The 27,901-nt window shown below is 40.7% G+C and overlaps 1 protein-coding gene across 1 annotated transcript in view; it reads left to right on the top strand.

Moving 5' to 3' along the window:
* Positions 1-3,568: 3,568 nt before the first annotated feature.
* ptchd1 (patched domain containing 1) overlaps positions 3,569-27,901 on the top strand; it is a 214,941-nt gene continuing 190,608 nt past the window's right edge. The window contains exons 1-2 of the mRNA XM_061240803.1: positions 3,569-3,925; positions 17,706-18,366. Of these exons, the coding sequence (XP_061096787.1) occupies positions 3,578-3,925; positions 17,706-18,366 (1,009 nt within the window). The 5' untranslated portion in view covers positions 3,569-3,577. The remainder of the gene's footprint in view (positions 3,926-17,705; positions 18,367-27,901) is intronic.

Below are 27,901 nucleotides of genomic sequence, written 5' to 3'. Positions count from 1 at the left end.
CAAAAGCCACTGTCATGGGGGAGGGGGCTCCATTGTCACTGCATACCGAAACGCATGGTAGGTGTCACGTAAATATATGGAAAGGGAATTAGGTTAATTACACTTCACATGCATACAAAAAACAGAGTTCATTTGGATCGATCATCCGGAACACTGTGAGTCTTTTCTACTTTACGCCTATTAAATGGATCAGTACAGCTTATAAATACTGCATTAAGATTAATAAGAATAGCACTCAATATTTATAATGAAATGGCAGTTAGGAACGTTAGCATATCTACCATAATAATGTTACTTGTATAGATATTATTTTGTTTTTTTGTATTAGCTGTTGTATTGGTGTACTCAAGGTATTCTAGCTGCCAACTGTGGTATGCTAGTTTGGAAGTTGATTGTACTCTTCAAGGGTTCTGATTATCTGTATGTTTACACTAGGACTCGGAACTGTACTGTCCTCTCAGGTCCTCTTCGCACTTATACTTGTGTTTGATCTGCACTTCGTTGTACGTCGCTCTGGATAAGAGCGTCTGCTAAATGCCATGTAATGTAATGTAATGTAATGTACTTAATGTAGCATAATTTAAAAAATTGCTAGCTAGCCAATTCAGCATAAATTAGCTGTCCTTGCTATCTGCAACGTACAAACGTAGCCATTACAATCTGCAAAAGGAACAGAATGACCTTGCTCACTCGACATGTCACGGTGGCCGATCATAGAAAAAAACTGTGGCCCATGGCAAAAGTGCCGTTTTTCTGTGGCCGTTTCCTTTCCAGTTATATACAATTCAATGGAAAACACCGTTGTATCATGTGATCTACAGTACGATGTCTGTTACCCGTTTAAGAACAATAGGTCCTCATGGTCCTTATGGGTGACCGATAACACAACATAGGCTTAAACAAAGTTTTGTGATAGGCCTATCATTTGGTTACGTAGTCGATTCTTTATCGTATTAGGAATTGCGTCAACAAGAAAGAAGAAATACTATTCCCGCGCGCTGACCGTGGTGCTGAAAGCACTCTTTGTGCGTGCCCACAGATTACAATTGTGCTGTTTATAGAAACCGGCACATTTACTTTTACTTTCCTTATAGGGACACGCCTCCCAATCTCCGAAAGCTCTCCCACAGACACGCTCTGGTACAGTAATACAAACAAAGAGCATACATTATGCCCGTTTTTCCTCGCAAAGGCAATCATACTAATCGTGTTACATCGCTTTAAGTCCTTGGAAAGTTTGTGTTGTATTCATTCAGCACCAGTGACGATTATATAAGATGAGCTAAATGTAGAATTAATTGTAATTTGCACCTGCTGGAGTTAATTCGTCTCCATCCCTTCTGTCACACTCCAACCCCCCCTCTCCGCAACCCCAACCTCACCCACCCCCGACCTCTCTCTCACACTCACCAAACAGACAGTCTAACCAACGTGTTAATTAGCGCAAAGTCATGAGGATCTATGAATCTATGAGAACACTGCGGGGATCAACGGTAACTTCGTACGCTCCCCAGCAGGAGATGTGCTTATATAAAGCGAATACACTGCGTGTTTTAGATGATTGATTTCAGTCCGCCAGGGGATTATCTTGCGCGCCAAAGACACTTCAATCACTTATTACTCTAACAGCGGTCATTCATCCACCACCGACTCATTGGCTATTTATTATTCTTAATGTGTAATGTGGGTGGCTTGGTGGAAGCGCACTCCCTGGGTTTAATGGATAACTATAGTCTGGCATTCAGATTAAAACCAAGTGCCCGTTGTAGGAAACAATTGCCCGTGTTCACAATCATAAAGACTCGATGTCTGGGATTGCCCCTGCCCTTTATTCTAAAGATAAAATAGTTAATATGAGTTGTTGATGCCCCTATCCCCACCTCCACCCATAAGCCACCTCTGTTCGCCAAACATTAATCGCTCAATCAGGAAACTCTTATCCTTGCTTTCTATCTCTTCTATCTCAGCGTATGTGTAATGGAGCGCAGACGGGCGGCAAAGAAAGAAAGCATACGAGATACTACCCTGTCTTCTTCTGGAGTGTATCTTTTTCGCGCTGTAACACACTTGTGCGAGGCGGGGCACGAGGGATTCCACGAGGCTAGCAATTCCAACAGGGCCGGCGGCGAGGGGTGGATGAATACCGACGGAAAGCTCATCATTGTATTTTTGTATGACAGTTCTATTCGTCGAAACAAGTAATAGTGTAGATTATGATTGTGCGCTGCGCTCTATTAAAAGGCTAACGTTTTATCTTAGACGTGAGAGTGGCATCTACCATTTTAAGTCTTGCAAAAGGGATTTCCCAGCACTTTCAAAGAATTGCCTTACGTAGGCCATTTGAGCAGTTGACGGAGGGGTGTAAGACTAACGTCGCAGACCTAGCCATCACCTTTAACAAGCACGCGGCACCAAGATATTCACACAAGTGGAAGGGACGCCTCTGGAAGAATCGGTCTCACGCACTTCTCACCGGTGTGAGTCAATATCAATTTCGCTGTACTGCATACGTTCAATAGAATTAAAGCGAACTGATGGACGACGCATTGCTTAACATGAACAGATGACACAACAGATATAGCTAGAACAAATGGAATACACAAAGTTGTATTTATGCATTGAGTCGTTTTTAACAAGCAATCGAGACTCATTGTCAGTCTGCGGCTGATATGCAACAGCGATGCTGACCAGATCTAAAAACAATTCGGGTTTGCTTTCTTTTGGTGTAATTAAGGACATTTATTTAAACATATGAATGGACATTTTTCTTCAAGGGGAGTGTCTGGTGCTTATGTAGCAATGAACGAGGAAGGATTTACTGGCTCATTCAGTCAAATTATCGGTGAGTCTCTGGGTATATGTGGGTCTGTCTCAGATATTAAATCTGCAGCGACGCGACTGCTACTATGTCACCATTGTACACTTCTAGAGGAATACTATTGCAATATACTGGTTTATAATCCTGAGGACCAAATTGTGCTATTTTTATAGTTAAGATGGAATTGCGTATCACTGGCCCGTACATGCAAGTCATCCGTTATTGTTCTGTGATGGAGAGGACACGCATTTGAAATCAGGGCACATTGCAGCATTTTTCATCGTATGTATTTCAACTGAATCAACCATTGCCCCGATGAGGCTTTTTGCGCAACATCTTTCACAGCGGGCCGCGGTGTCAGCAACCTGTCCGATTCTCCTGTGAGACGTCTTTGTTTTGTTTTTATTAAGAACATATTAGAACTGCGCGCTGCATAGACAGTAACACTTATCGCAGTCTCAAAATCCCATTGACTACAGTGTTACAATATGCATTTTCCTGGTAGCACATGCCAATTGAATGTTAGTATGTAGAGAACGGACCATGTTGGGAGTTATGGCTAGTGGCGGCGCTTGACCGGGGGAAACTTGAGTCAAACAGTTTCCCCGTTCCCCTCTCCACACAGACCATAGCGTGTTATATTTTACGGTATGAAGTGACTTCCTATGGTCGAGGCCCCCAATGGTTGTGGCCCAGCGGTGGGAGAGGCTTGGACCGCGCAGTTTCTTCCTCGCCCCTCCGCTGTGGCTCTACTCTAGGATGTTGCGGCAGGTCTTGCACGAAGGGCTGAGGACGTCTTTCTACAAACTCGGCCACTTTGTCGCCAACCACCCGGTATTCTTCGCATCCGCCCCCGTGCTCATCTCCATACTGCTGGGCGCCAGCTTCAGTCGCTACCGCATCGAGGAGAACGTGGAGTACTTGCTGGCTCCCAAACACAGTTTGGCCAAAATAGAGGGCAACTTGGTGGACAGTCTGTTTCCCGTCAACAAATCCAAACACACGCTGTACTCCGACCTACAGACGCCGGGCAGGTACGGCAGAGTGATCGTCACTTCGGGTCGGGGGAGTGTTCTGGACCAGCACCACGTCGATCTTGTACTGAAGGTAAGGTGGGCGGGGGGCGTAAACGGGTGTCGGGGGCATCAGTGGTTGACTCGTGGGGTCTGGCAGAACTAGGATCATGACGTTTAGTACTGTATGTAGACTGCCCAGCGGTGACAGCTGTCTCAGATAAACACAATCAGTGCCAACACTGGGCGTGCCCTGCACACCAAGAAAAAAGACAAAAACACGCGGTAAACTGAATATCAAGTAGCCCAGTCTAGATCTGACAGCAGCAAGCGGGAGTCCGTCAATCGGATATCCGTCTCTGGCTACTGTATATTGTCTATAAATGTGATTAATCAAACAGAGAAATAAGTAATATCGGAAGACTCTGTACAAGTAATTGCAGCTCTAAGAAAGACGTGTCAATTCAAAAGGCATTTTCATTGGAGTAGGCAAAGGATATTAAAGGATCAAGTCAGTAAATCCACATGAGGACAGGTGGTGACAAAGTTGGGGCCATAATGTAATGAGGTGAATGGCCAGAGAGACGGCTGAAAGCAGCCTTTCACAGACTGTTCTGTTTTACACAGATAACATTTGAGCGCTTGGTGCTGTACCAGATCAGAGAAAAACTGGCCCACATGCAAATGGATAAAAGTAAACTAATTTCAAATCTTGCTTTTTTATTTTCAACACAAGGCGTTTTTTCCCACGGTATTTTCTTACTCTGAACGTGGGTGTCGTCCAGAAATCTCCGATTTCTGCCTTCGACGCATGCGTAAATGCGTAAACGTATACCGCGGCCATGCATTAATATTCTACACAGATTATCCACAACATGAAAATCACTTGCGTAAACCAGTTTTTTTAAATTAAAAATGCTTTAAACTGTATAAACCTGTCTATAAATAGTCAATGTTATTGATATGTGTAGCCTACTTCTATAAGCAGGTAATCATAAGTTAATTGCATTCAAAAGTAACATTTAAACAAAAAGAAAGACCACCTGCCATATTTAAAAATGCATGGCATCTAATCCTACATCAGTTTCACCCTTCTTCCCTCCATTGGAATTACATGGTACTGCATGTGGTGAAACCTATGTAGGAATCAGTGGCGGCAGCTAGTTAGGATGGGCCCCGGTGCAAGATTTTCTTATAGGCCCTTCGCCCTTCCTCTGACAAAAAATGCCAACCAAGACACAGGCACGTGCACGCAAATGCATATAACCTACACATGCACAAACACACAGCACCATTATACAGATATTTTACAGACAATACTTTGGATTTTATTTGGCTCATGAGTAACTTTAGTTATTGGGACAAATCGTTTGCGATACTTTAGAACATTTGTATTAATCAAGTCAGAACCATGGACTAACGTGGATGGTCATAGAATGAAATCAACAAGTCAACAAATCAACTAACGATAGTTGGGATGTTTACATAACTAAAGCTTAGGCCTATGCTACCCATGTGTCAGTATCAGGAAAAGCACAACACAATACATTCACTGAATCTGTGTTCTTATGCCTAATTCGCTGAATGATTTTTTTTACAATACAATATCAATTCATGTATGAAAATCAGTTACTTTGTTAGCTTTTGTTTTATCTTTCAACTTGTCGTTATTATTTAAAAAAATGAAAGTATATTTATATTTATTGCAGGTATTTATTCTTATTATGGACGTAACTCCTCCTCCATTTGATAAAACTAAGCGGACCTATTTGGTCGCTTCCTCTTTGTTTAGCGATACAATTAATCATTTCTATATCATAAGGTTTCTTAAAAACAGCCCCCTGACCTAACATTGAGCGATTATTTTTTCAAAAAGCCGTCCATTACTTAATACATTTGTTAATACACAAGACAAAATATCTTAATTTCAGCTTTTATTTCCTGGTATTTACACTTAGATTTGTAAAACTACTTAGAACATAGTACCTTTGGTATCAGACCGCCAAATATTTAGATGAGCAAAAGTATTGGAACAGATTTGTGAATGAAAGTAAATAGCACTTCATATTTGGTAGCATTTCCCTTGCTTGCAATAACTGCATCAAGCCTGCAACCGATTGACATCACCAAACTGTTGCATTCTTCTTCTGTGAAGCTTTTTCAGGCTTTTACGGCTGCCTCTTTCAGTTGTGAGTGTTAGGGTTTTTTTCCCCTCCCTATCTCCTCATCAGGAGGTGAAATGTATGCTCAATTGGGTTAAAGTCTGGCGATTGACAAGGAAATCTAAAACCTTCCACCTTTTCTCCCTAAGCAAACTATTTGTTGTGTTGGCAGAGTGTTTTGGGTCATTGTCTTGCTGCATGAGTTCCTCCCAATTAGTTTGGACACATTTCTCCTTAAGTTGGCAGACAGAATCTTTTTGTAGACTTCTGAATTCATCCTGCTGCTACCAACATGAAAACCTTCAGCCAGTTCTAGGTGCTATTTATATCCACATATCAGTTCCTAGGTCAAACAGAACTGTTTGTCAGTTTCACAATGTGCTTGTTTTTTTTTTGTGAAAACACTTTCTTGTACAAGCTACATTTTTACCTGGAACTGTTAAAAAGTATTGGTTTTAAATCAGTAATCAGTGCTTAATTTTGTGGCAATTTAGCACAAAGGTAAGATGTGGAGTAAAATTAGGGAAAGGTGATGATACTAGTTCTTAAAAAGCTTACATGTATATAATGCATTTAGGTTCCAAATCACCATGTTTGATTATCTTTCAACCTAGATGTTGCATAGGTCATACAGTAATTTCCTCATTTAAGTCAAATATGTACAAAAAATTGAACATCTTGTAAAGTTATTGTGAAACTGACAAACTTTTCTGTTTGGCTGAAATAAAGCAATGGCACACTTGGGCATGATAGATGGTTGATTGGTTTAGATGTAAGTTACACCATGATGATGACTGTCACTATTACAGGCCTTTCTATTTTCCAGCCCAAGGATTGAATAGATAATTGGGGGATAACATGAGCCAGTCTTTTTTACTGTCTTTGTCTATCGTTGTCACTGCCATTGCAGTGGATTTTCCTTCCTTCCCTGAAACTTGTTGAGAGTCAGTGTCAGTAGAGAGGTCTTATCATAGTTGTCTGGTGGACAGCAAAGATGTTTACTCAAACATCTATGGCAAGTCACCAAGAACCTCTAAATGTTATCAACATCCGAGTTAAACTTCTGCTCGGGAATTTCTGTGACAGGGTGCCAGTCTGCTGCAGGGCCAATACCCATAATCCTTTTCCTCAATTTCAAACCATCTCTCCTTCAAGGAGAGACAAGGTATGATTTATTCAGCTTGTGGTCTCAAGGGCTGAGTTTTTGTGCTCACAGGATTGCGTCAACAGACCCAAGTTGCCAGGGTGGGCATTGCTCATTTGGCCCCCTGGCCCATTTGAGCAGAACAAACAAGTGGTGATGCGAGACGATGAGAAAAACTACTGTTTTATATTGTTCTGTGATCCATTTCAAGATGCCATAACACAAACAGTAGATTGAAAGCATCCAATGACTGTTTCTTGTGCAATTGCAAATGGTATGAGAAGAACAAGGTCTCACACACATGCGCACATTCACATGAATACTTCAGCCTGAGTTGTCAGCAAACTTACTCTGACAGCTGCATTACCACTGCATCACCTCCTGAACCCCAGGGAAGTAACGAGAGGATGTAGTCAGTATCCAGAAATCATTTAACACACCTGTGTAATTATAATAGTATTTATTTTTATGTACGTCTCTTCAAAACCTAGCATAATCTATACAAAACCACAAAATTACACTTCCAGAAATGCAATAGCATGTTTTTCTGGACTTTTCAATATTCTTAGCATGAAGTGAGGGTATAAGCCAAGTATTTTTCTGCCAGCTATGCTGTAGGTCCCTTTCATAGATAGGCGTAAAAGATCCACTTTCAACACATTGCATTGCAGAAGTGGCTAAAGACACATTAGAGACAATAGGCTTAAAAAATCCAGTTTACAGCCTTGCATCAGTGATATATGTTATTGTACGTGTTAATGAACTCCCACCAGTGTACAGAGGGAAATACCAATAAGAGCCTCTGTTTTCTGTCAGACTATTATGAAGCATAATTGTTTACTCATTGAATTAAATGTAAAATAGGCGGCCTGTAGCATAGTGGTTAAGGTAAATGACGGGGACACGCAAGGTCGGTGGTTCTAATCCCGGTGTAGCCACAATAAGATCCACACAGCCATTGGGCCCTTGAGCAAGGCCCTTAACCCTGCATTGCTCCAGGGGAGGATTCTGGATAAGAGCTTCTGCCAAATTCCAGCAATGTTTTTTTACATTTAAGAATATGGTCTGTTTTCAGTCTTAAGGTTTAAAATGCTTGTAGATTAAAATGCTTGTAGATTTAAATAATTTGGTTGCTACAATCATAAACTGAAAGGCTAAAATAAGCATGCAATTAATTTCTGCTAAAAAAAAAAATATTTTAATGGAAAGGGTTTGCTATTTTTCTTAAATTTATTCCATTGGACAAAATATTTTTTTTTCCTGAGGAAGTGTCATGTAATAATAATAGAACCAGAACCGGACAGTCTGAAAGTATTTGGACAGTGGCACAATTTTTGTTGTTTTAGCTCTTTATTCCAGCACATTGGATTTGAAATAAGACAATACATATTTACATGGGATTCATGTCGGAATTAGAACCACTTTATATATTGTCCACCCATTTTAGGGGACCAAAAGTAATTGACAAAATTGACATAATCTTAAATGAAGTCATCATACGTGGTTGTAAATCCTTTGCATTTAATGACTGCTTGAAATCTGTGAACCATAGTCATCACCAGTGATATCTTCCCTTGTGATGCTCTGCCAGGCCTGTACTGCAGCCCTTCGGTTGTGTTTCTGGGGATTTTTGCCTTCAGTCTTGTCTTTAGCAAGTGAAACACATACTCAGTTGGATTAAGGACAGGTGATTGACTTGGCCAGTCCAAAACATTACATTTAGGTTTACCAGTGTGTTTCAAAGTGAAGCATCTTCCAATGAGTTTTGAGGCATTTGGTTGGATCTGAACAGGTTGGTTTCTGTACATTTCAGAATTAATCCTGTTGTTGCCATCAGCAGCCACATCAATAATGACAAGTGTGCCAATTCTAGTGGCAGCCATACATACTGTAAGGAAAATGTTATAACTACAGGTGAAATGGGGGTCATGGATTCTTGAGTGAATAATTTGTTATAATTGTTAGAGTTACATGGTACATGGTACACTTCAGTGCCAGTCATTATACTTGTGCCTTGGAACCCTGTCCCTTTCAACTACTCTCAGACATGGGTAATTCTTTTAAACTTCTTTTAAATTATTTATGCTCCCAATTCAGGTGGCACAGGCCGGAGGACTGGTTCTGGGACCTGATACCTTTACCTGTACCAGTCTCAGAGGTCTAGACATGGCTTCCACATATATCAGATTAGAGATGGTCTCTAACCTTGTTGCAGTGCAGTGAAGACTTGTACCTGTTGTGGCACTCAGAGATCCTGTGATGCTACATAGGGCTCAGTGACCACTGGTACTGGCCTCGATCTCTGAGACTAAAAGGTGTAGTTCCCTCTGGACAGATACCAGACAGTTTCAAGACTTGTTGTAGCCTGTGTCTGCACTCAGAGGGCTTGAGACGTGCACCTGCCGTGGGGCCCAACCTGGGTTCAGTATCAGCACTCACCAGATTATGCTTTCAGGGCTGGAACTCAGAAGCCGAGGCTATGCACCTGATTCAGTATTGGTCAGTTGTTTATTTGGTTAGAAACATAATTGTTAGAAACTTTGGTTAGAAACTAGCACTCAGAGGTTCTTTAAGACATGGAATCTACTCATTCTTGAAACGTGTTACTTAAAGGAACAATAGGTAAGATTTTTGTGTTAAAACATTGTTACAAAACCACTGTAAATCCCTTCCTATCATTGAAAAAGGCTCACTGACATGTTGACTCTAATTAAAACCAATTAAAGCTCATTGGTTTAAAAATGGTTCCAACTGCCACAGCCAATGGCATTCTGGGGGCTTATTCTGATCGTGTTTTTCCCAAATTGCACTCGAGACAACAATCAGTTGTGCTTCAGGTGGATATTTGTACATTCGAGAAGCTAACTAGTAATCGCTAATTTGCTTGTTATAGCGAACTGGTATTGTTTTCCCACTAGATAAACAATAGTATACAGAGTTTCAGTGATTGCTTGTCTGCAGTGCAATTTCGGCAGCTACACATTCCGTTTATCTCTTTACATGTTCAATCATCCATAAACCTTTATTTCTCTCAAACTGTAAGTTGCAGTTGCATCATTTGTGGTAGACTATCATATCTTAGTTATATAGCCAGCTAGTTACACAGCCAAATAACTTGCTTGCTCACAGTATAGTTGGTTAGCTGAAGTGAAATTGTGTAGTACACAAAAGTGATGATCTCATAAAGTCGAAACGAAAAATGGTAGGCTGTGTTGCGTTTGTCGCTGTCAGCTTAACAAAACAGTGCATGAGAACACTGAACTGTATAATAACGATTTATATTATGTGTTATATTCATAGACTGGGAAGTATAAACATTTGAAGTTGTGATTTGAGGTTGTCTGTTCCTCTCGACCGTTAGGAGTCCGAAATTACCTATTGTACCTCTAAATTGGCACCCAGGAGTCACATACTCATACTCAGCGGCCCCTTAAAACATTTATTGATTTAACCATAGACCAGGTTATGCGCCTGGGTCATTCAGAATTCTGTTTGAGGTAACATAACCCAATAATGCCACGTGAAGGGGCTGTGGCACTGTCTGAGTGGTGTCCAAGCCCTTGCCTTGCCTCCACCTGGTATTTCCATAACTGTGTTGTCTCAATAGCCCTGCCTTCAAGAGGGCAGTTGGTGGAGGAATGCAGAAGATCACTCTCCCGCAATAACTGGGGCTACAAACAGTCCAAAAAAGTCCCAGGCAGGGCTGTCCCATCTTAACAAATGGGGTCACAAACAGTCCCATGCAATGCTACATCCAGTAGGCATGCATGGTTCACTTGTATGTGGAAGTGGAGCATAAGTGTGAAAAATAGATGTGATAGAGTCCTCTTACACTGAATTTTACTTGGGGACAGTGCATTTTACCTTACAATGCCCAAGCCATAACACTGCCTCCTCCATGTTTCCAAGATGAGGAGAGGTGCCTTAGATCATGAGCAGTGCCTTTCTCTGCATGTTTCTATGTTCAACACTTTGTTACAGGTTCCAGAAATCCAGTTTTTAAATATACTATTTATCAAACTGTAACCTGACTGTTCTGTTCTTGAGGCTTGAGGTTTACATCTTGCAGTGAATCCACTGAGATTATGCTATTGTAGTCTTTTTCTTTATTTACATCTATATGCCTACTTCCGGGAAAGTTTTATTGATCTACTTGACAACTGAAAAGGGTCACATCCCGTACCCCATGTCTTGTTATTTCCTGATTTCCCTGTTTCAATGTATTTCTTGAATTCTGTGTTCCATTTCATGTTTTGAGTTTGCCCTGTTCATTACTGCGCCTCTCATACCCAATATGTGTTCTCTCATGTTTCATTGCACTCACCTGATTCTCATGTTTTCCTTGTTAGTCATGTACTTATACCTGTCTGTTTTCCAGATTGTCTTGTGCCTTGCCTTTATGCTCATGTCTTGTTCTCTCATGTTTATTTCCCAGTCCTGCACCTGTTCCCTGCCCGCTCCTGCCTGCTTCCCTGTCCGCTTCTCGCTCCTTCACCCTGTTCCTGTTCCCACGATCCCCATCTCCATTTCTGCCCTTCCTCTCAGATTGATCTCCTGGTTTTGACCCTCACCTGTATGATGTATACGGTTTTGTTTATTGTGTTCAGTAAGGGCTGTTTTTGTGCTACCCTTCCAAAGAGTTTTGTTTGAGACTTGGTGACCCCAATATGCAACTAATCTCTGCAATTCTTAAACTGCCATCCTTGGGTTTCTTATGGCCTCCCTCATTATCGTCCTCACCGTCTGCACTTGCGTCTTCTTCCTGGCAAGTTTGCAACTATTCCATGTTTGACATTTTTTCTTATTCTCCTTACAATGCTAAGTGGTATTTTAACCGTTTATGTACTTTTTGTACCCATTATCAGACTTGTAACAGTCAGTGACCACCTGCCTCTTCTGAATTGAGTTCTTTGGCTTTTCTCATGCTGATGGATGGCAAAGGGATTTTGCCTGCTTGTTACCTCATTTTTTTACTCTAGTGAAACAGGAAGTGATGGAATGACACAATAGACTGAGCCTAAGTAAAATAAGTAAAATTGCATTGCCAATTTCACTTTAAAGGGACAATAGGTTCGATTTTTGTGTTAGGTGTAAGACAGCCTTCCGTATATGATTCTTGATTCTAGGCTTTTGATTGCCTTTGGAGACTGTTATTGCCGTTTGTCAATATGAGGACTAGAGCTGTGCCAATGACTGTCAATGAAGTCATTATGAGGCTGAGAATTTAAAAAACAGTCAGAGACATAGGCCAAACAGTAGGCTTACCAAAATAAACTGTTTGGAGAATTAATGATAAAGAGAGTACTGGTGTGCTCAGTAATTGCAAAACAGCTGGTCGGCTAAGGAAGACCTCTACAGTTGATGAGTGACTCTTCTGGAGGCAGATGTGGATGTGCCTGTGACTATTGTTCGCTGAAAACAATTTACAGAGGCTACACTGCAAGATGCACACCACTACTGTTACAGTTGGGTAAGTAGTACCAAAAATAGCCTGTACAGTTTGGGGAAAAGGTCTTTTGGATAGATGAGCCAAGATGTACTTGTATCAGAGTGATGGTGAGAGCAAAAAGCAAAGTGAAAATTTACTGGCCAAAAACCAAAGCATCCCCCCTCATCTGGGAAAGATGGTAGGAGGTATTATAGATTTGGCATGGCTGGCCCAGCCTTAAAGGCAGTCTATGCAGGATTTATTTCCTTGCTTCGCTCCTGCATTTACCATAAAAAAAACTCCTCCTATACAACCCAAAGATGATGCTCACCCACCAATAAAACAACTAGATATTTTATTCTGGCTAACTGTTGGTAGCTTTGTTATATTGTATTACAGACTACTGGAAGTATGTGTCTTTCAGCAATAGGAGTTGCAAGTTTGCCAAAATGCTCGAATAACTTTTCCGATAGCAAATCCCCCTCTTTGCTGTTATGCGCAGCAAATGTAATGCTTCTGATTTTAGTCTGTTAGTTTATTTATCATTCTTGTTATTTATGATTATTCATATCTGTTTATTTGTCATCCATTACAGTTCACTGCATTTGTCTTCCCTGGTTAGGTCTGTGTCTGAATGTTTCTGAACCCTAGTCACTCTCCTGTAGGCGTGCTGCACTATTCGGGGGGTTTCGGAATTTCACCGATTCTGTCTCAGCCTCGCTTTTTCTTACTTCCTGCTATTTTGCAAATTCATGTTGTAGATAGCGCTAATTTATTAATAACAACTAACATCGATATTATACAGCAGTAATTATATTAACACACTAACTGTCTGTCTAACTAATTAACTAACAATCACTAGTTTTGGGTAAATTAGATTTAATCATGTAAACTAACATAATAACGATATCTCCATGTTTCGATTCTGCTCTGTAACTCTCTGTTCTATCACTAATTACTTGCTTTGATTCAGCGAAGTGTTCACACCTGCTATCACTACGTCTCTTAACTCTGTGCAACTGTCCACTCCCTAATCCGGAGTTGTTTGTATTACATGTGGGTCTATGTGTATCCAGTCCGTGCTTTCATTTCCCCCTTGTTATTGTATTTCTACCCAATTATGTTCCTCACCTGTTGTTTCTGATTATTTGGTTTTTGACTTTCATTTTCTGCTTTCGTCTGCTTCATCTTTGCCTAACCCTTTTTGTACCTCAGCCCTCTGATTTCCAGTGCTTTTGTCTACCACTTCTTTTTGCATCTTGATTTGGCACCTTGTCTTGTGATCTCTTGGCTTGTGACTTGGACTGAATAAAGACTAAGTTTTTATAAGTTTTGATACTCCTTGGTCTGCGTTTGTGTCTCTGGGATGATGCGTAACAGCAAGTTACAAGGTAGCTGCTGTAGCTTTAGCTTAGTGGGGATGGAACAGATCTACTCTAGCCATTGCTGGCACCGCACTGACAATGGTGTAACACAATTCTGCGGGGCCTCCCTTCAAGGTCGAGACACAATTAAACAGTTAGCCCATATAAAAATAACATGCTGCAATAAACCATGTAACTGTGTAGATGAAATATTAGGGTAGTAAAATATAACAAGAGAACGGTAACATAAAAAACAGCTGGGAAATGTTCATTTCTGGTTAATTTTAAGGGGATGATATGACAGATTAATGATCATTACTGTTTGCTGTTATAGCAAGAAATACTTGTCGAACTGGTGGAGTAGTCACGCAAAGAAATCTGTTTTTTTAACGATAAATAGAATAAAATTATGAGATCTCTTGCGCGACATCATACAACATGCATAACTGTAGCAGCAGTAGGCTAGCAAGCGCTTGAATTTTTAAATGTATCCGTTTTCAGGTCCCCAAAAGAGATTTCGATCTCAGTGCGGTATTCCTGGTAAAATAAAGGTCAAAAAAGAAAATAAGTGGCTAAATAAAGAAAACCAAGGGGAAGTTTCCTTAGGAGATGCGAAGGGAACAGCCTACGAGTGAACTACATTGATGCATTCAAATTGCTAAATTTGCTGCATGATAGAAATAAAAAACATGCTTATTTGCTTTTAATTTAACAGAACATTAGAGCTAGAGCTCAAATTGCACTAATAAAATAAAACATGGTTACCGTATGTCTGTTTTTATTGTAAAGTTTGTTTTGGTAGGTGTACAGTATGTTGTAGCCTATGTAGTCTTTTGCAAGCACCTGATATTGACATTACCGTAACCGGAGGAGGATTAGCACTGGGTATCAGTATACTGTTGACAGGGGCTGTAAAAAACATCTACACAACTGACAAGGATGAGAAAGTTGATCTCAGTGAGTTCCTAAATATGTATTGTCGCACGTATACAAAAAGGTTGTAGGCTTATATTCTGCAATCCACATAGGCTAAACTTATGTAGCTGCTTATTAGTAATTAAACAAAACATCATTTAAATCTAGATTGCGTGCACATTGGCTCACATTACTACGGCCACAAGCATGTTAAAAACAATTTTAGTGCCGCAGCAACGTGACTGACAAACAGGATTTGTGTAAGATTTGATTCTGCTGAATTACAGGTCTTTGGAATTGCAGGTCTTATTTGGGCTGGGAACTCGTCTTCATACTGAACTGGCAAAGCATACGGAGTGGAACAGATCCTCGTTGGTGGTGCGCAAAAGCTCACGGGGAAGCAGACTTAAAATGCTTTGCAAATTCTTTAATAGCATGAAAAATGTTTGAGTTCGACAATGGCAGTGTATGCTACTATGTTTGCATTAAGTACATCGCCTCTAAAATGTTCCTCATCATTTTATATTTGCCGGCCTGCCAGCCAACAGGGTGTAGGAGCGGATGTGACCATTGCTAAACCTATTAGCTATACGCATAACATTTTTTGTAATCCTCATAGGCTGACTGAAAGCTACAGGGTGATAGACAGAGACAGGGAGCATATAAAGTACATATTTTGTAACAGGGGAGGGAGTGTCCGCTATGCCAGTGAGCGCTGTGGCTTGTCTGCTCTAGCCTGCCCCATGGCAAAATCATGTAACATGAGCAGACATACTTGCAAACGTCATTGTCACTCTTATTTTTTGCTGCTTTACATAGTCTAACTTTGTGTATCTACTGCAGAAAATGTTTCCACCACTGCATAGCTTGCATAGCTAGATAGGTGGCTGACTTTCCCCTTCAGCAGAACGGGGAAGTAGGCTAGGCGACCTCCTGGCTGCGGCCTACCAGCTAACCCCTGTGACAACAAAGGCACAACTGTGCATATACCAAATATATGAATTTGGTGAATTAAAGGCAATGTCTCTCTGACCACAGGATACTAAGAAGGACTCCTATTATCCAGCTAGCTGGTCCCAAAAATGGCTAGCTAGCCTACATTAGCCAAGAGAAGTGGATTAGACTTGGAATCATTTTCTATCATTCTTCAGTTGTTACACAGGAAATTATCTGGCCATCATGTCCAGCAGCCAACATTCTCAAACATAATTTAGTTAGCTAGATAATAGTGGCAGCTAAGTTACTGAACGCTGATCAGTCATTTGGTTAGCGTTCAGGCACCAAAGCCACCCTTTCTTTCACTAACCCAGCCACTGTATAGCCAATCCATACACGTTTCATCTCACACTCATCCTCCTCCTCCTATTGGCCACATACAGTCCCTTATTAAGTATTGGAACAGCAAGGTCAATTCCTTTGTTTTTGCTATACACTGAAGGTAATTGAGTTTGAGGTCAAAAGATATACAGTAAATGACAGATCCGAATTTCATTTTTTGTGTCCTGTTATTTTTTTAATCTAGATTTGTTAAACAACTTAGAACATATCACCTTTTGTATCAGTCCACCCAATTTTTAGGTGCGCAAAACATGTGACTGACAGGTGTTTCTTGTTGCCTAGATGTGTCCTGTTTGATTGTTTAAACAATACATAGTTCTGAATGTCTACTTTTAGTTTTCGCCTTGGGTTTTGCCTGCATTTGTGTTAGAAAAGATAAACCAACACCACTCTAGGCTGTCTTTAGGAGAAAATCAAGCTATTTTGAAGCTTAGAAAAGAGGGGAAATCAATCAGAGCCATTGCACAAGCATTGAGGATAGTAGATAATCAAATTGATAGTCCTGAAAAAGAAAGAAAACACTGGCTTACTGAGCAACAGACATCGAACAGGTCAACCAAGTAAAACATCAGTCAGTGACATCACAATCTCCACAGGGCAAGGGTGAAGGTATCTCAATCAACCGTTCAAAGAGGACTTAGAGAGCAACAATATAGAGGCTATACAACAAGATGCAGATAACTCATCAGTAGTAAGAATCAGAAGGCGAGATTACAATTTGCAAAGAAGTATAGCGTTGAGCGATAAAAGGTCTGGAACAAAGCTGTGTGGACTGATGAGATCAAGATTAACCTCTACCAAAGTGATGGAAAGGCCAAAGTTTGGAGAAAGAAGGGATCTGTTCATAATCCAAAATATATGAGCTCATCTGTGAAGTACAGTGGAGGAAGTGTCATGGCTTGGTCTTGCATGGCTGCTTCTGGGGAAGGCTCACTGTAGTGACATCATCTGTAGTGATGATGTAATTCATGATGGTTGCAGCAGGATTCATTCCGAAGTCTACATAAACATTCTGTCTACCAACTTACGGAGAAATGCATCCAAACTAATTTGGAGGAACTTATCATGCAGCAAGACAATGACCCAAAACACAGGACTTCATTAGGGAGAAGTGGAAGGTTTTAGACTGGTCAAGTCAATCCCCAGATCTTAACCCTATTGATTATTTACTTAAATAGCCTCTGTTCCAATACTTTTCATCACCTAAAAATTGGGTACTGTGTTCTGATTAGTTTAACACATCTAAGTGTGAATTGGCCTTGCTGTTCCAATACTTTTGGAGGGTACTGCACTTTTCAGAAAAAGGGTTACTCCCAGAATCATCCCAAATACCCTTTAGAATAACAAATACGGCTAGATAGTAGATAAGCAAGATATTGGGCAGAAGAGAAGATTGCCAGTGCATCATAATAATGACTGAGCATTGTTGTTTTGTACTATTTTCAAGATGAAAATCCTGCATGTCTTTAAACAGCAAGCCAAAAGCAGTCTGGCCATAGCTTGACTTGTGTGTGTCTCCGCAGCTCCACAACGCCATCACCAAGATCCAGGTGCACATGCTGGGCTTCAACTACTCCTTTGTCCACCTCTGCCTCCTGGACGACCGTAAGGGCTGCATCGTGGATGACATTCTGCGTGTGCTGGAGGAGCTTCGCACTGCACGTGCCTCCAACCACTCCGCCCCGCCTGTGCGTTACCCCATCGCCAGGCTGCAGGACGGGCGGCAGACCTACATCGGACACCAGCTGGGTGGGGTGCTGGCGGTGGGCCGGGAGGGTGTGCGCTACGCCAGGGCACTGCAGCTCAGCTACTACCTGCAAGCGATCAGCCCGCTCAACGACGTGATGGCGGCTCGCTGGGAAGTGCAGTTCTGCCTGGCGATGGAGCGCTACCGCAAAGCACACCCAGAGATCGGAGTGTACCCCTTCACTTCCTCCTCACCACAGCGTGACTTTCAGAGGACCAGCAAGGTGTCGGAGCGCCCCCTGCTGGTCAGCCTGTCGCTGTGCCTCTTGCTGGCGGTATTGTGCTTCTCCATGCGGGACTGTGTGCGGACAAAGCCCTGGCTTGGCCTCCTGGCATTGCTCAGTATCAGCCTGGCCACACTCACCTCAGCTGGTATAATCAACCTATCAGGTGGCAAGTACAACTCCACCTTCCTGGGGATCCCTTTCATCATGTTGGGTGAGTCTCCTCCTGTCCCTCTTTCAGTTCAATGTCCCTTCATCCATTTTTTAAAACTTATATTCATTGATTTATTCATACACACACTCCACCATAGATCAACTTTGTGGTGCTAAATGAGCTTCCCATCATTCATTCAATCACCTTCATAATGTTGGGTGAATCTCCAAGGTCTATTTGTGGTAATTACCCTCAGTGACCACTTTATTAGGTAGAATTGCTTGTTAATGCAAATATTTAATCAACTGATCATGCGGCAGCAACTAAATACATAAAAGCATGTAGATGTACTTGTTAGCATGGGGAAGAAATGTGATCTAAGTGACTTTGACCGTGGAATGATTATTGGTGCCAGACAGGGTGGTTTGAGTATCTCAGAAACTGTTTATCTCCTGGGATTTTCACAAACAATAGTCTCTAGAGTTTGCAGAGAATGGTGCGAAAAACAAAAAACATCCAGTTAGCAGCAGTTCTGCAGGAAGAAATGTGCTGTTAATGAGACAAATCAGAGGAGAAGGGCTAGACTGGTCAAAGCTTGTCAGGAAGGTGATAGTACTGCAAATAACCATCCATTACAAGTGGTATGCAGAAGAGCATCTCTGAAAACACAGCAGCACAGCTACAGCAGCAGAAGACTAGTCTAAAAAAAGTCTCAAATACCTAATAAATTGCTCACAGTTCATTCATTCACACATTGGCTCATCCCTGTTAGCTCTGTAATCCGAGACTTCTCACTTACCTTGCTGGTATATTCTGGATACTGCTGGTATATTCTGGATACTGGATACGTCTCACAACGGCACAGTACTGGCATGTCTCCCAGGAGATTTCCTCACTGCTGTGGAAAATAAAATGGGGTGATTTACATTAAATGAAATCGCAAAGTGCCACATGAGAGTCCGGCAGTCTTTCAGAAATCACATTGACATATCACTGATCTCAATCAGATAATTGAAATCCTGCATTAATCAAATTGATCTTCTCCATCAGAAATCTTACTGACCACCACAGACATTACACTGACCTCATGTATGACGAACAATCATCTCCACTAGAAATCTCCACCATAAGCAATGTCAGCATCTTCATGGCCCTCTCGTTGATGTCAGAGACAATTGGGCAACACAAACATGCACACATACACACACACACAGGAGAAATCATACACAAACACACACATGCAAACAAACACACTTTTAAAATCCAATGTGCTAGAGTATAGAGCCAAAAGAACAGCAACTGGATGTCTTTGTCCCAAGACTTATGGAGCTCAATGTATATGTAAGAAAAATGTAAGTAAAATCTCTCTCTCTCTAACGGACAGAATTTTCAGAATTTTACTGGTTAAAAGTGGTGCTCATTGAGGAAAAATTAGATGAGATCATATGTGTGTTTATCGCTGCCGGGTTTGTTGGGGGTGGGGGAGGAGCAGGGGGCTCCAGTATGTCTGCTTGGTTGTGAGTAACTTGGCAACCCCAAGGCGAGAACCATCTGCTTCCCTCAAATACGCCCTCACACCTTCTGTGTGTGTGCAAGAAAGAGTGAGACAAAGAGCAAGAGAAAGAGGGATATATGGAGAGACACTCCTCCTAGAGAATGAGAGAAAGCACACAGTACAACATCCCAGCACTTTATTAATATCACTCACAGAATGTATCTGCAGGTAAGACACCAAGATTGAATCAACCAATCAATAGTGCAGGGATAATTTATTCAACACACATATGCATGCATGTACACACACATACACAAACATATGCAAACATATGCCTGTGTTGTATGTACACACAAATAAATGCAGATCCAGACAAAAATCCACACAGACATGCACACAAACACATGCACAGAGAAAAATGCCACAGAATCACTCATTTTCCAAATCTGAGAAATCTCTGCTGAGCAAGCGTTGTGGTATGAGCTATTTATATGGGCAGGGCATGTTGTGAGCTGTGGTTACATTTTCCCTTCAATTTTAAACCATGATCAACTCCCCTATCTCCCCTGAGCCCAACCTAAAAAAGGGACATGACCCAGTTATTCCAGCATTAGGCAGCCAGGGTTTGATTCTCAGTCTGCAGGAGAAGCTGGGCCGGTCCATCTGATAAATTTTAGATGCTAAGTGGCTGGTATGGCTGACCACGATGTGCGCTTAAAGGACAATTCATCAGCTCCTATATTTCACTTCTGTAAAACAGGAGCAGACCCAAGCCACTATAATCTGTTCAAAAATATTTCCAGTGGCCAGAGTTTTTTTCCGCATGCAGCAGCTACTCTCGAATTATACTGTTCACACTAGCCTTTGCATTTGCACGGTAGAAGTTGCCCTCGATGAGTGCTGACAATTATTGTAAATATAATAATAATAATACTATACTGTAGTCCTACTAAAGTAAAAATAAGAATACAGTTACAGTAACTTACTTACACTTTAGTGGGGAAACTGCCAAACTGCCCCAACATCAGTGGATACCAGCCACCATCATTCCTCGCCATGTAACCCCACTAGCTGCGGTTTATATTTTTTAAAAGCCCACTTTATCTTCAATTTCTCCTGCATTGGAGATCTGACTGTTTCATTCAGTTTAATATTGAAGCGTTATGCAACAAGAACCCATGGTATATCGTGGATATTGGCACAGCTAGCGGGGTGGTTAGGCACGACGCGAGGTGGAGTGCCGTTACACCCCCTAACTGTGCCAATATCCACAATATACCACAGGTTTGAGTTCCATAAAGCTTTTATATGATGGTTACGATATTTATCTTTCAAAATTTCACAGAAGAAAGACAAGACAAACTTTAAATTTATGTATTTTAATGGAACTATGTTTTATGGTAAATGTATTCTTCCACTGAACAGTAGTTTATTAGTTGCTAAGCAACGGTATTGCAAATGGTAGCTAGCAAATGTTTTACTTTGGTAGGCTACTAGAGTCCAGATGATGATAACGTTAAGTTATGTTCATTTTGGTCACAAAGTAGATAATGGTGATCTATAAATGTGGAGTAATATTAAAAGATGTATGAATATTCCATTTAGCCGTGCACATATCATGGATATTGGCACAGCTGGAATGCAAACTGACCAATTGAGACAATGGACCGGACCTATCCGTTGTATAATTAATTAAAGCTAAATAAAGCTAACCGTGTTTAAAAGGTCAAGAACCACAAGGTTGCTTAGCTTGTGTTGCTGTCAGTAAGATGTAAAACAATTTGTCAGGTGGCGGGACAGAGAAACCCAGCGCAATCCAGAAGTTGCAGAAACAGGAGTTTTATTTCGTTGTCCAGACAGGCAGATTTCAATCACCGGTAGATAGTTACAGCGAGGGTAAGCAAAGGGATGGTCGTGGTCGCAAGCAAAGTTCGTAAACCAGAAGTTATCCACAGAAGCCGAAGTACAAAAACGGAGTTCAGAAATAAATAATTGAGATAAACAGAAACAGGTTGATACGCAGAGCAGACAATATAACACTGGAAGGTAAGCTGAAACAACATTACAATCTGGCAAAGTAAAAGACGTGGACATACCTGTATATATACACAAGAAAAATGGGCTAAACAGATAATCTGGAAATACAATACAGGTGAAAACAAAGCATGATGTGAGGGAGCTACGGAGCGGGATAATAACAAACACCAAAGACAGAGCAAACATGGGATGTGACACAATTGTCATTTATCAGCCATTTCAACTTCTGAAATCACAAGCTGATATACAGTATTGTAACAGCAAGGCCAATTCCTTTGTTTTTGCTATATACTGAATACCTTTGGGGTTGAGATAAAAAGGTATGCCAGCAGTTTCTTTTTCAGGACATTCCAAGTTGTTGTACAAGCTATCCCCAATGCTTGTGCAATGGCTTTGGTCAATTTCCCCTTTTTTCTAAGCTTCAAAATGGCTTACTTTTCTCCCAAAGACAGCTTTCTGGTCTTCATGTTGGTTTATCTTTTCTAATACAAATAAAGTCACAGGCAAAACCCAAGGCTAAAACCAAGAAGGTGGTGTTAGATAGGTGGTAATACACTGACAGTCGTCTGATACAAAAGGTGATGGGTTCCAAATCTAGATAAAAAATACCAGGAAATAGAAGCTGAAATTTGGATCTCATGTACATCTTTTGACCGCAAACTCAATTGTCTTCAGTGTATAGCAAAAACAAAGGAATTGACCTTGCTGTTCCAATACTTTTGTATGGGAATGTAGATATGTCTTGCCATAAGCAGAAGCACCATTTTCATTTACTCTAACAGTAAAGACTCCTGACCATGAGCTCTCTGTTGCCAATGTCTGCTGAAGTGATATGAAACAAGAACCTGTGTTCCATTTCTGTATTTAGACAGGGCTAATAAGATCAACTTTGCCCCCTTGTGGTTGAGGCAATGACATCCACAATGATTGTTGCCTTCATATTTATATAATACAAAAGGCAATGATGTTATTATAAAAAAAACTATGATGAATTAAACCACAAAACAGCGATACCAGATTGTTAAAAAGAAAATTGTTAAAGTTTGTACAAGTTTGTTTTCCTAATTATTAAATAGACATATTTATGGAACCACATATCCCACCTGGTTATGAAGCTGTTTTCTGACTGACGTTTATGAGACGGGTGCGTGGGGGTTGGACCCAAAATGCACGACTCAGAAACAATAGTAATATAAAGACCCCTCAGGGCTTTATTCGGGACGAATCCCAGGAGAGTAGTCAACACAAGCAAAGTCCATACACGTAGATCCAGCCAAACAAAAAGTAAACAAACAAAAAGCACGGTGCCGAGGGAAGAGGCAAACTCGTAGTCGGTAGACGTGCAGGGAGGTCCGGTAGCAGGAGAGCTGTCAGCGGGGCAGATGAACAGACGGACGGCAGGCAGAGGCGTAGTCGTGGACGAAGCGGGAGTCGAAACCATGAAACAATCAGCGGGGCAAAAGTACAAAAACGGTAGGCAAGGACAAAGTCAAAAAACAAACGATGGTCACAAAACAGAAATCAATAAACAATGGTCGGTAAACAGGCGTGGATCGTAACGTGTAATCAAACAGTAAATAATGCTCAAGAGTTGCGTGGTAAACAGAGGCAGACAATTTCGCAGTGAACAGTTGCGCGACTGGGCTATAAATGCAGGTGTAGACAGGTGTAGACAATTAGTAAGAGCGTAGCAAGGAAATGGAAAACAGGTGCGATGGATGACAAGTTTAACAAGGAGATTAGTAATCGTTAGTAATAAACCTATCCTGCCCTAGCATTAGTAAATTAGTAAATGACATGCACGAGAAACGTAAGGTAACATGAACACATGATTAGTCTTGTTAGTCTCTACCCAATCCTGATCTAGCGTTAGTAGTTTTAGTAAATAGACAAATAGAAACATTAGGGGAGTGAAGGACAGAACGAGAGAGAGAGAGAGAAAAGGCGGAACGCAAGGTTTGCGGAAAAACATGTAAAAGTGTATGCATAACAACGACCAGTTAACGTAACAATAAACATAATTCGAAACATAACACAAAGCGAAACTAAGACGATAATCACTCAACATAACCAGGTAATATAATCGTAACGAAACATAACTAGACATGACGAGAAAATAAATCGTAACAAGAAATAAACTAAACAACATGACGAACCTAGACTAACATAATACATGATAAGACACTACGTGACTAAGACAACATGAATAAACATAAATCAAGTGATCTGGTGAGACAGACCTGAAACGTGACAGTTTAAGTTTTTTTCATAATCCATTCAGCCATTTTTGAGAAAACTATGTTTTTGCCAAGACTATACATAAGCAAATTCTGTCTTGAACTACTTGTTACTGAAATGACCTAGAAATGCATTTACACATCAAACTAATGTAAAACATGGCACACTTCTTGAAAGGGGTTTCCCATCCTTTCCAACAAGTTATAATGTTAATTTTCTTTACATTTTGTATCAAAAAATCTGTTTTAATAGAAAGTGTTTTCTGATGATTCATGTGTCTGGACAAAAACATAAGCAGATGTTTTGTATTTGGAGTGATTTGGGGACAGGGAGTGCAGTTTTAGGAAAACTCATGTGGAATGCCTGTCAATATCTTTACCATATTTTGGAAACAAGTTGACATCAAGTTTTGTGCGCAAATGTAAAGTAGTTCTGGGTAACTCCTTGATTTATAAATTGAGATATTCAGTGCGAAACTATAAAATAATGTAATTTAAATGTAACTGTCCATGCACGTACTCTGACATAAATTAGCTCTGTCTCAAATTTGTGGTCCAAGCCTCTTCTTTCATTTAAAGTGGAACAAAGTGGAAAGGGTTAAACACAGTGCTTATTTTGATGTCACATGACCATGAGCCAATCTCCTTTTGTTAAGCCAGAGAAAATGTGACAATATGGATGTGACACATAAACACTGGTATTTTGGGGGAGACTATACACTTTCTACAAACTCTGTGAATTTTAAAGTCTAATGCATAAATGTGATATCCATGTAATGCAGAAGGATTCACTGAACATAAAAATAGCAATTTTGGAAAATCGTTATTTCTTTGTCTTGTTTTTTATGAGGAGATACCAGCATTATGGATGTAACACATCTGAAATCCACATTGTCAACTTCCCAATCAAATATTATCATGACACATTTGTTGTCATCTGAAATGATTCTGAATGTCAGTTTTGACATTGACAAAACCATCTGAAATGGCCACCAAATAGCATTGAGTTCAATGGTAATGGGACTAATTAATTCATTTTTAAGCCTTTTTCTGTTGTTTGTCTTTGATATTCATAGTATTCCGTGATGTTAATCAAAGTGAACTGCGGCCATATTGTAAGGATGCTCCATGCACCCGTCGGCTAAAATACTAACCTCCGTCAAGGCATGCAGACAAAATATCAGGTATGACAACCAACACCAACATGAACCATAAAGACACTGTAGATAAACTATCACGGAGACGATATGAAGAGTATTAGAGTATTCTTGGGCATCAATTTGATAATGAGCTATATAAAGTATCCACAATTCAGGATGTACTGGTCGTCAAATCCTGGTCTTTGGCTGCCTTCCCTTGCAGATGCTATGTTTGTCAATCGATTTGATGAGATGAAGCGATACTTACACTGTGGATAACAACACCCCTGCTGATGGTGATAAGTTCTTCAAAGTGAGGCCTGTCTTGAATGTTCTACAGGCCACATTCCTTGCTGCATTGAACCCAGAGGAGTATCATGCAGTGGATGAACTTGGGGTTTTAAAGTATGGGTCAGAGCTGGTACCTCTGGCTACATGTACAGGTTTGAGCTGTACCAGGTCGCCAGTGGTGGAAGAGGTGGTGTAGGGAAGTTGGGAATGGCAGCAGAAGTTGTTGTTCGTCTGTGCAGTGAATTACACAACAATGGGCACAAGGTGTTCTTTGACAATTACTTCTGCTCCATACCTTTGCTTGAGAAGTTGCATGAGTATGGCATTGAGTCAACAGGTACCTGCCATGCCAACTGCCTCAAGGGTGCTCAAGCCAAACACATGACTTCCACTGACTTGGAAAAGAAAGGAAGAAGAACCTCATCTGTGGTCTCCACTGCTGACAACATCACTGTCACACACTGGCTTGATCGATCCATCATCCATATCGCCTCCACCTGTGCTGGCAAAAATCCCGAGGAGTCTCAAGTGATTCAAATAGCTTGACCTTTCGCAGTTTCCTTCTACAACAGCCATATGGGTGGGGTGGATTTGGTGGATCAGTGCCTGGCACAAGAGGTGATACATGTAAATATTCTTAGATGTTGTGTGTGTGAATGCATAGCGCCTTTTCTAGATGAAGAACTCACAATCAAATGCATTTGAAGGCATCCATTGCCCAAGCTCTGATCAATACTGGGACCATGGAAAAACGTAGTACAGGGAGGCCAAGTCAGACCCAGACACCCAAGTGAAGAAACCAGGTGAACACTGCCCCTTTGGTGCGGTATGTCATTGGGCAGCACAGACCAAGAAGAGTGCAGTCACCAAGAACACCATGACATGCCGTTTTGTATGTGCCAAAAGAGAACCAGATTCTTCTGTGTCCAGTGTCAGATTGCCCTCTGTCCTGACTGCTTTCAGGGCTTTCACACAAGAATAATTCTCAGATACTTTTGCATACTGAAAAGAAATCAGTTTGAACTAGTAGGCTAATATATGTTCTCTGTTACATTTTAAATATTATAACTGAGATGATTGAATGAGAGTAATGACGAGAGTTTGTTCCTAAAATATGTGTTTTGTTGTTTTTTTATTAACTGACCTTATATACATAGCATAACAAAACATAAAAAACATAACATTCCTTATTGTCAGCTGTGACTTAATATCCCATTTTATGCCTTTGCTACATGGTGTCCACATACGTGGATATTTAAATAACTTTTAAATAAAACATAATTTTAAAAAAATGTAAATTGATTTCAATTTTTGCATTATTTTGAGTAATAAAAATAATCTTTAAAAAATCTCGATGATTTTTGTTATAATTCATGCATGAAAGGGTTAATGCTATTACATACAGCACAATGTATATTGGCAATCTAATTTACAACATTAGCCCTGACATGATACAATTATATTAATTGCATTCATACCCTTGTCTGTAGGAATAGGAGTGAGCAGCAATCTGCTTAGTATTTATGTAACTACAATATTCAATATAAAACCAATGTTCCTCTTCATACAGTTCAGCTCTTGTAATTCCAAGTTGATACTGTATCGATTTAGTGATCATACTGATTGCCTAGCAACTTTGCTGATGTAATATAGCCAAATGTTACTGCCTTGATTCAAACTAAGATTCTTCTATCATCTTCTGTAGAATAGGAACAATCACCAAACTGCTTAGGTAGCTCAGTGTTTATGTAACTAGATGATATAAAACAATTGGTCTTCATCATACATTTAAATTATTGCAATTAGCTTAGTTGATATTGTATTGGGGGCAGTCAGTGTCTGAATTATCGTTAGCCTATGCTGATAGTAACATAGCTAACGTTACTGATGCACATAACGGCGGTGGGAGGTGTTGGAAGTATTCTCAGTCCGCTGCCAGACCCCTCTCATTTAACCTGCCAGTCCGCATCAATATAATGACACGTAATCGTGACATAGCTCTCAGTTGGGAACGGTGTCCAGCTATCGGTTGTCAGAGCCACGCACTTAGCAGTGGCTAGCTGCGTTTCAGCTCTCCTGTTTTCTCCTGAAAATGCGCTTCAATCTGACTGGTGACGGTGCCTCTAGATGGAATTTTAGAATTGCATTTGAGGCAGCTTAGTAGCCCTTAGTAGCGATTAGTTTAGTAATCCTTGACCATCAACCACACTAATGGGCACCATGTGGTCGATCATGGAACACACTGGTTGCATGATCTCCTCAAACAGCCATGCATCACATCTTCTTTTCAAAGAATGGCAATTTTTGCCCATAGCCAATTGAATCGACTATCGGCAATCACCGGGGAAGGGGGATGATTGGACGATACAGGTTTGGGGACGATTTAAGAAGCCAAG

Source organism: Conger conger, chromosome 4, assembly GCF_963514075.1.
Source record: "Conger conger chromosome 4, fConCon1.1, whole genome shotgun sequence".
In the NCBI taxonomy this organism is placed as follows: Eukaryota; Metazoa; Chordata; class Actinopteri; order Anguilliformes; family Congridae; genus Conger; species Conger conger.
Note: the sequence above shows the minus strand (reverse complement) of the source record. Positions and strands in the feature narration are given on the sequence as shown.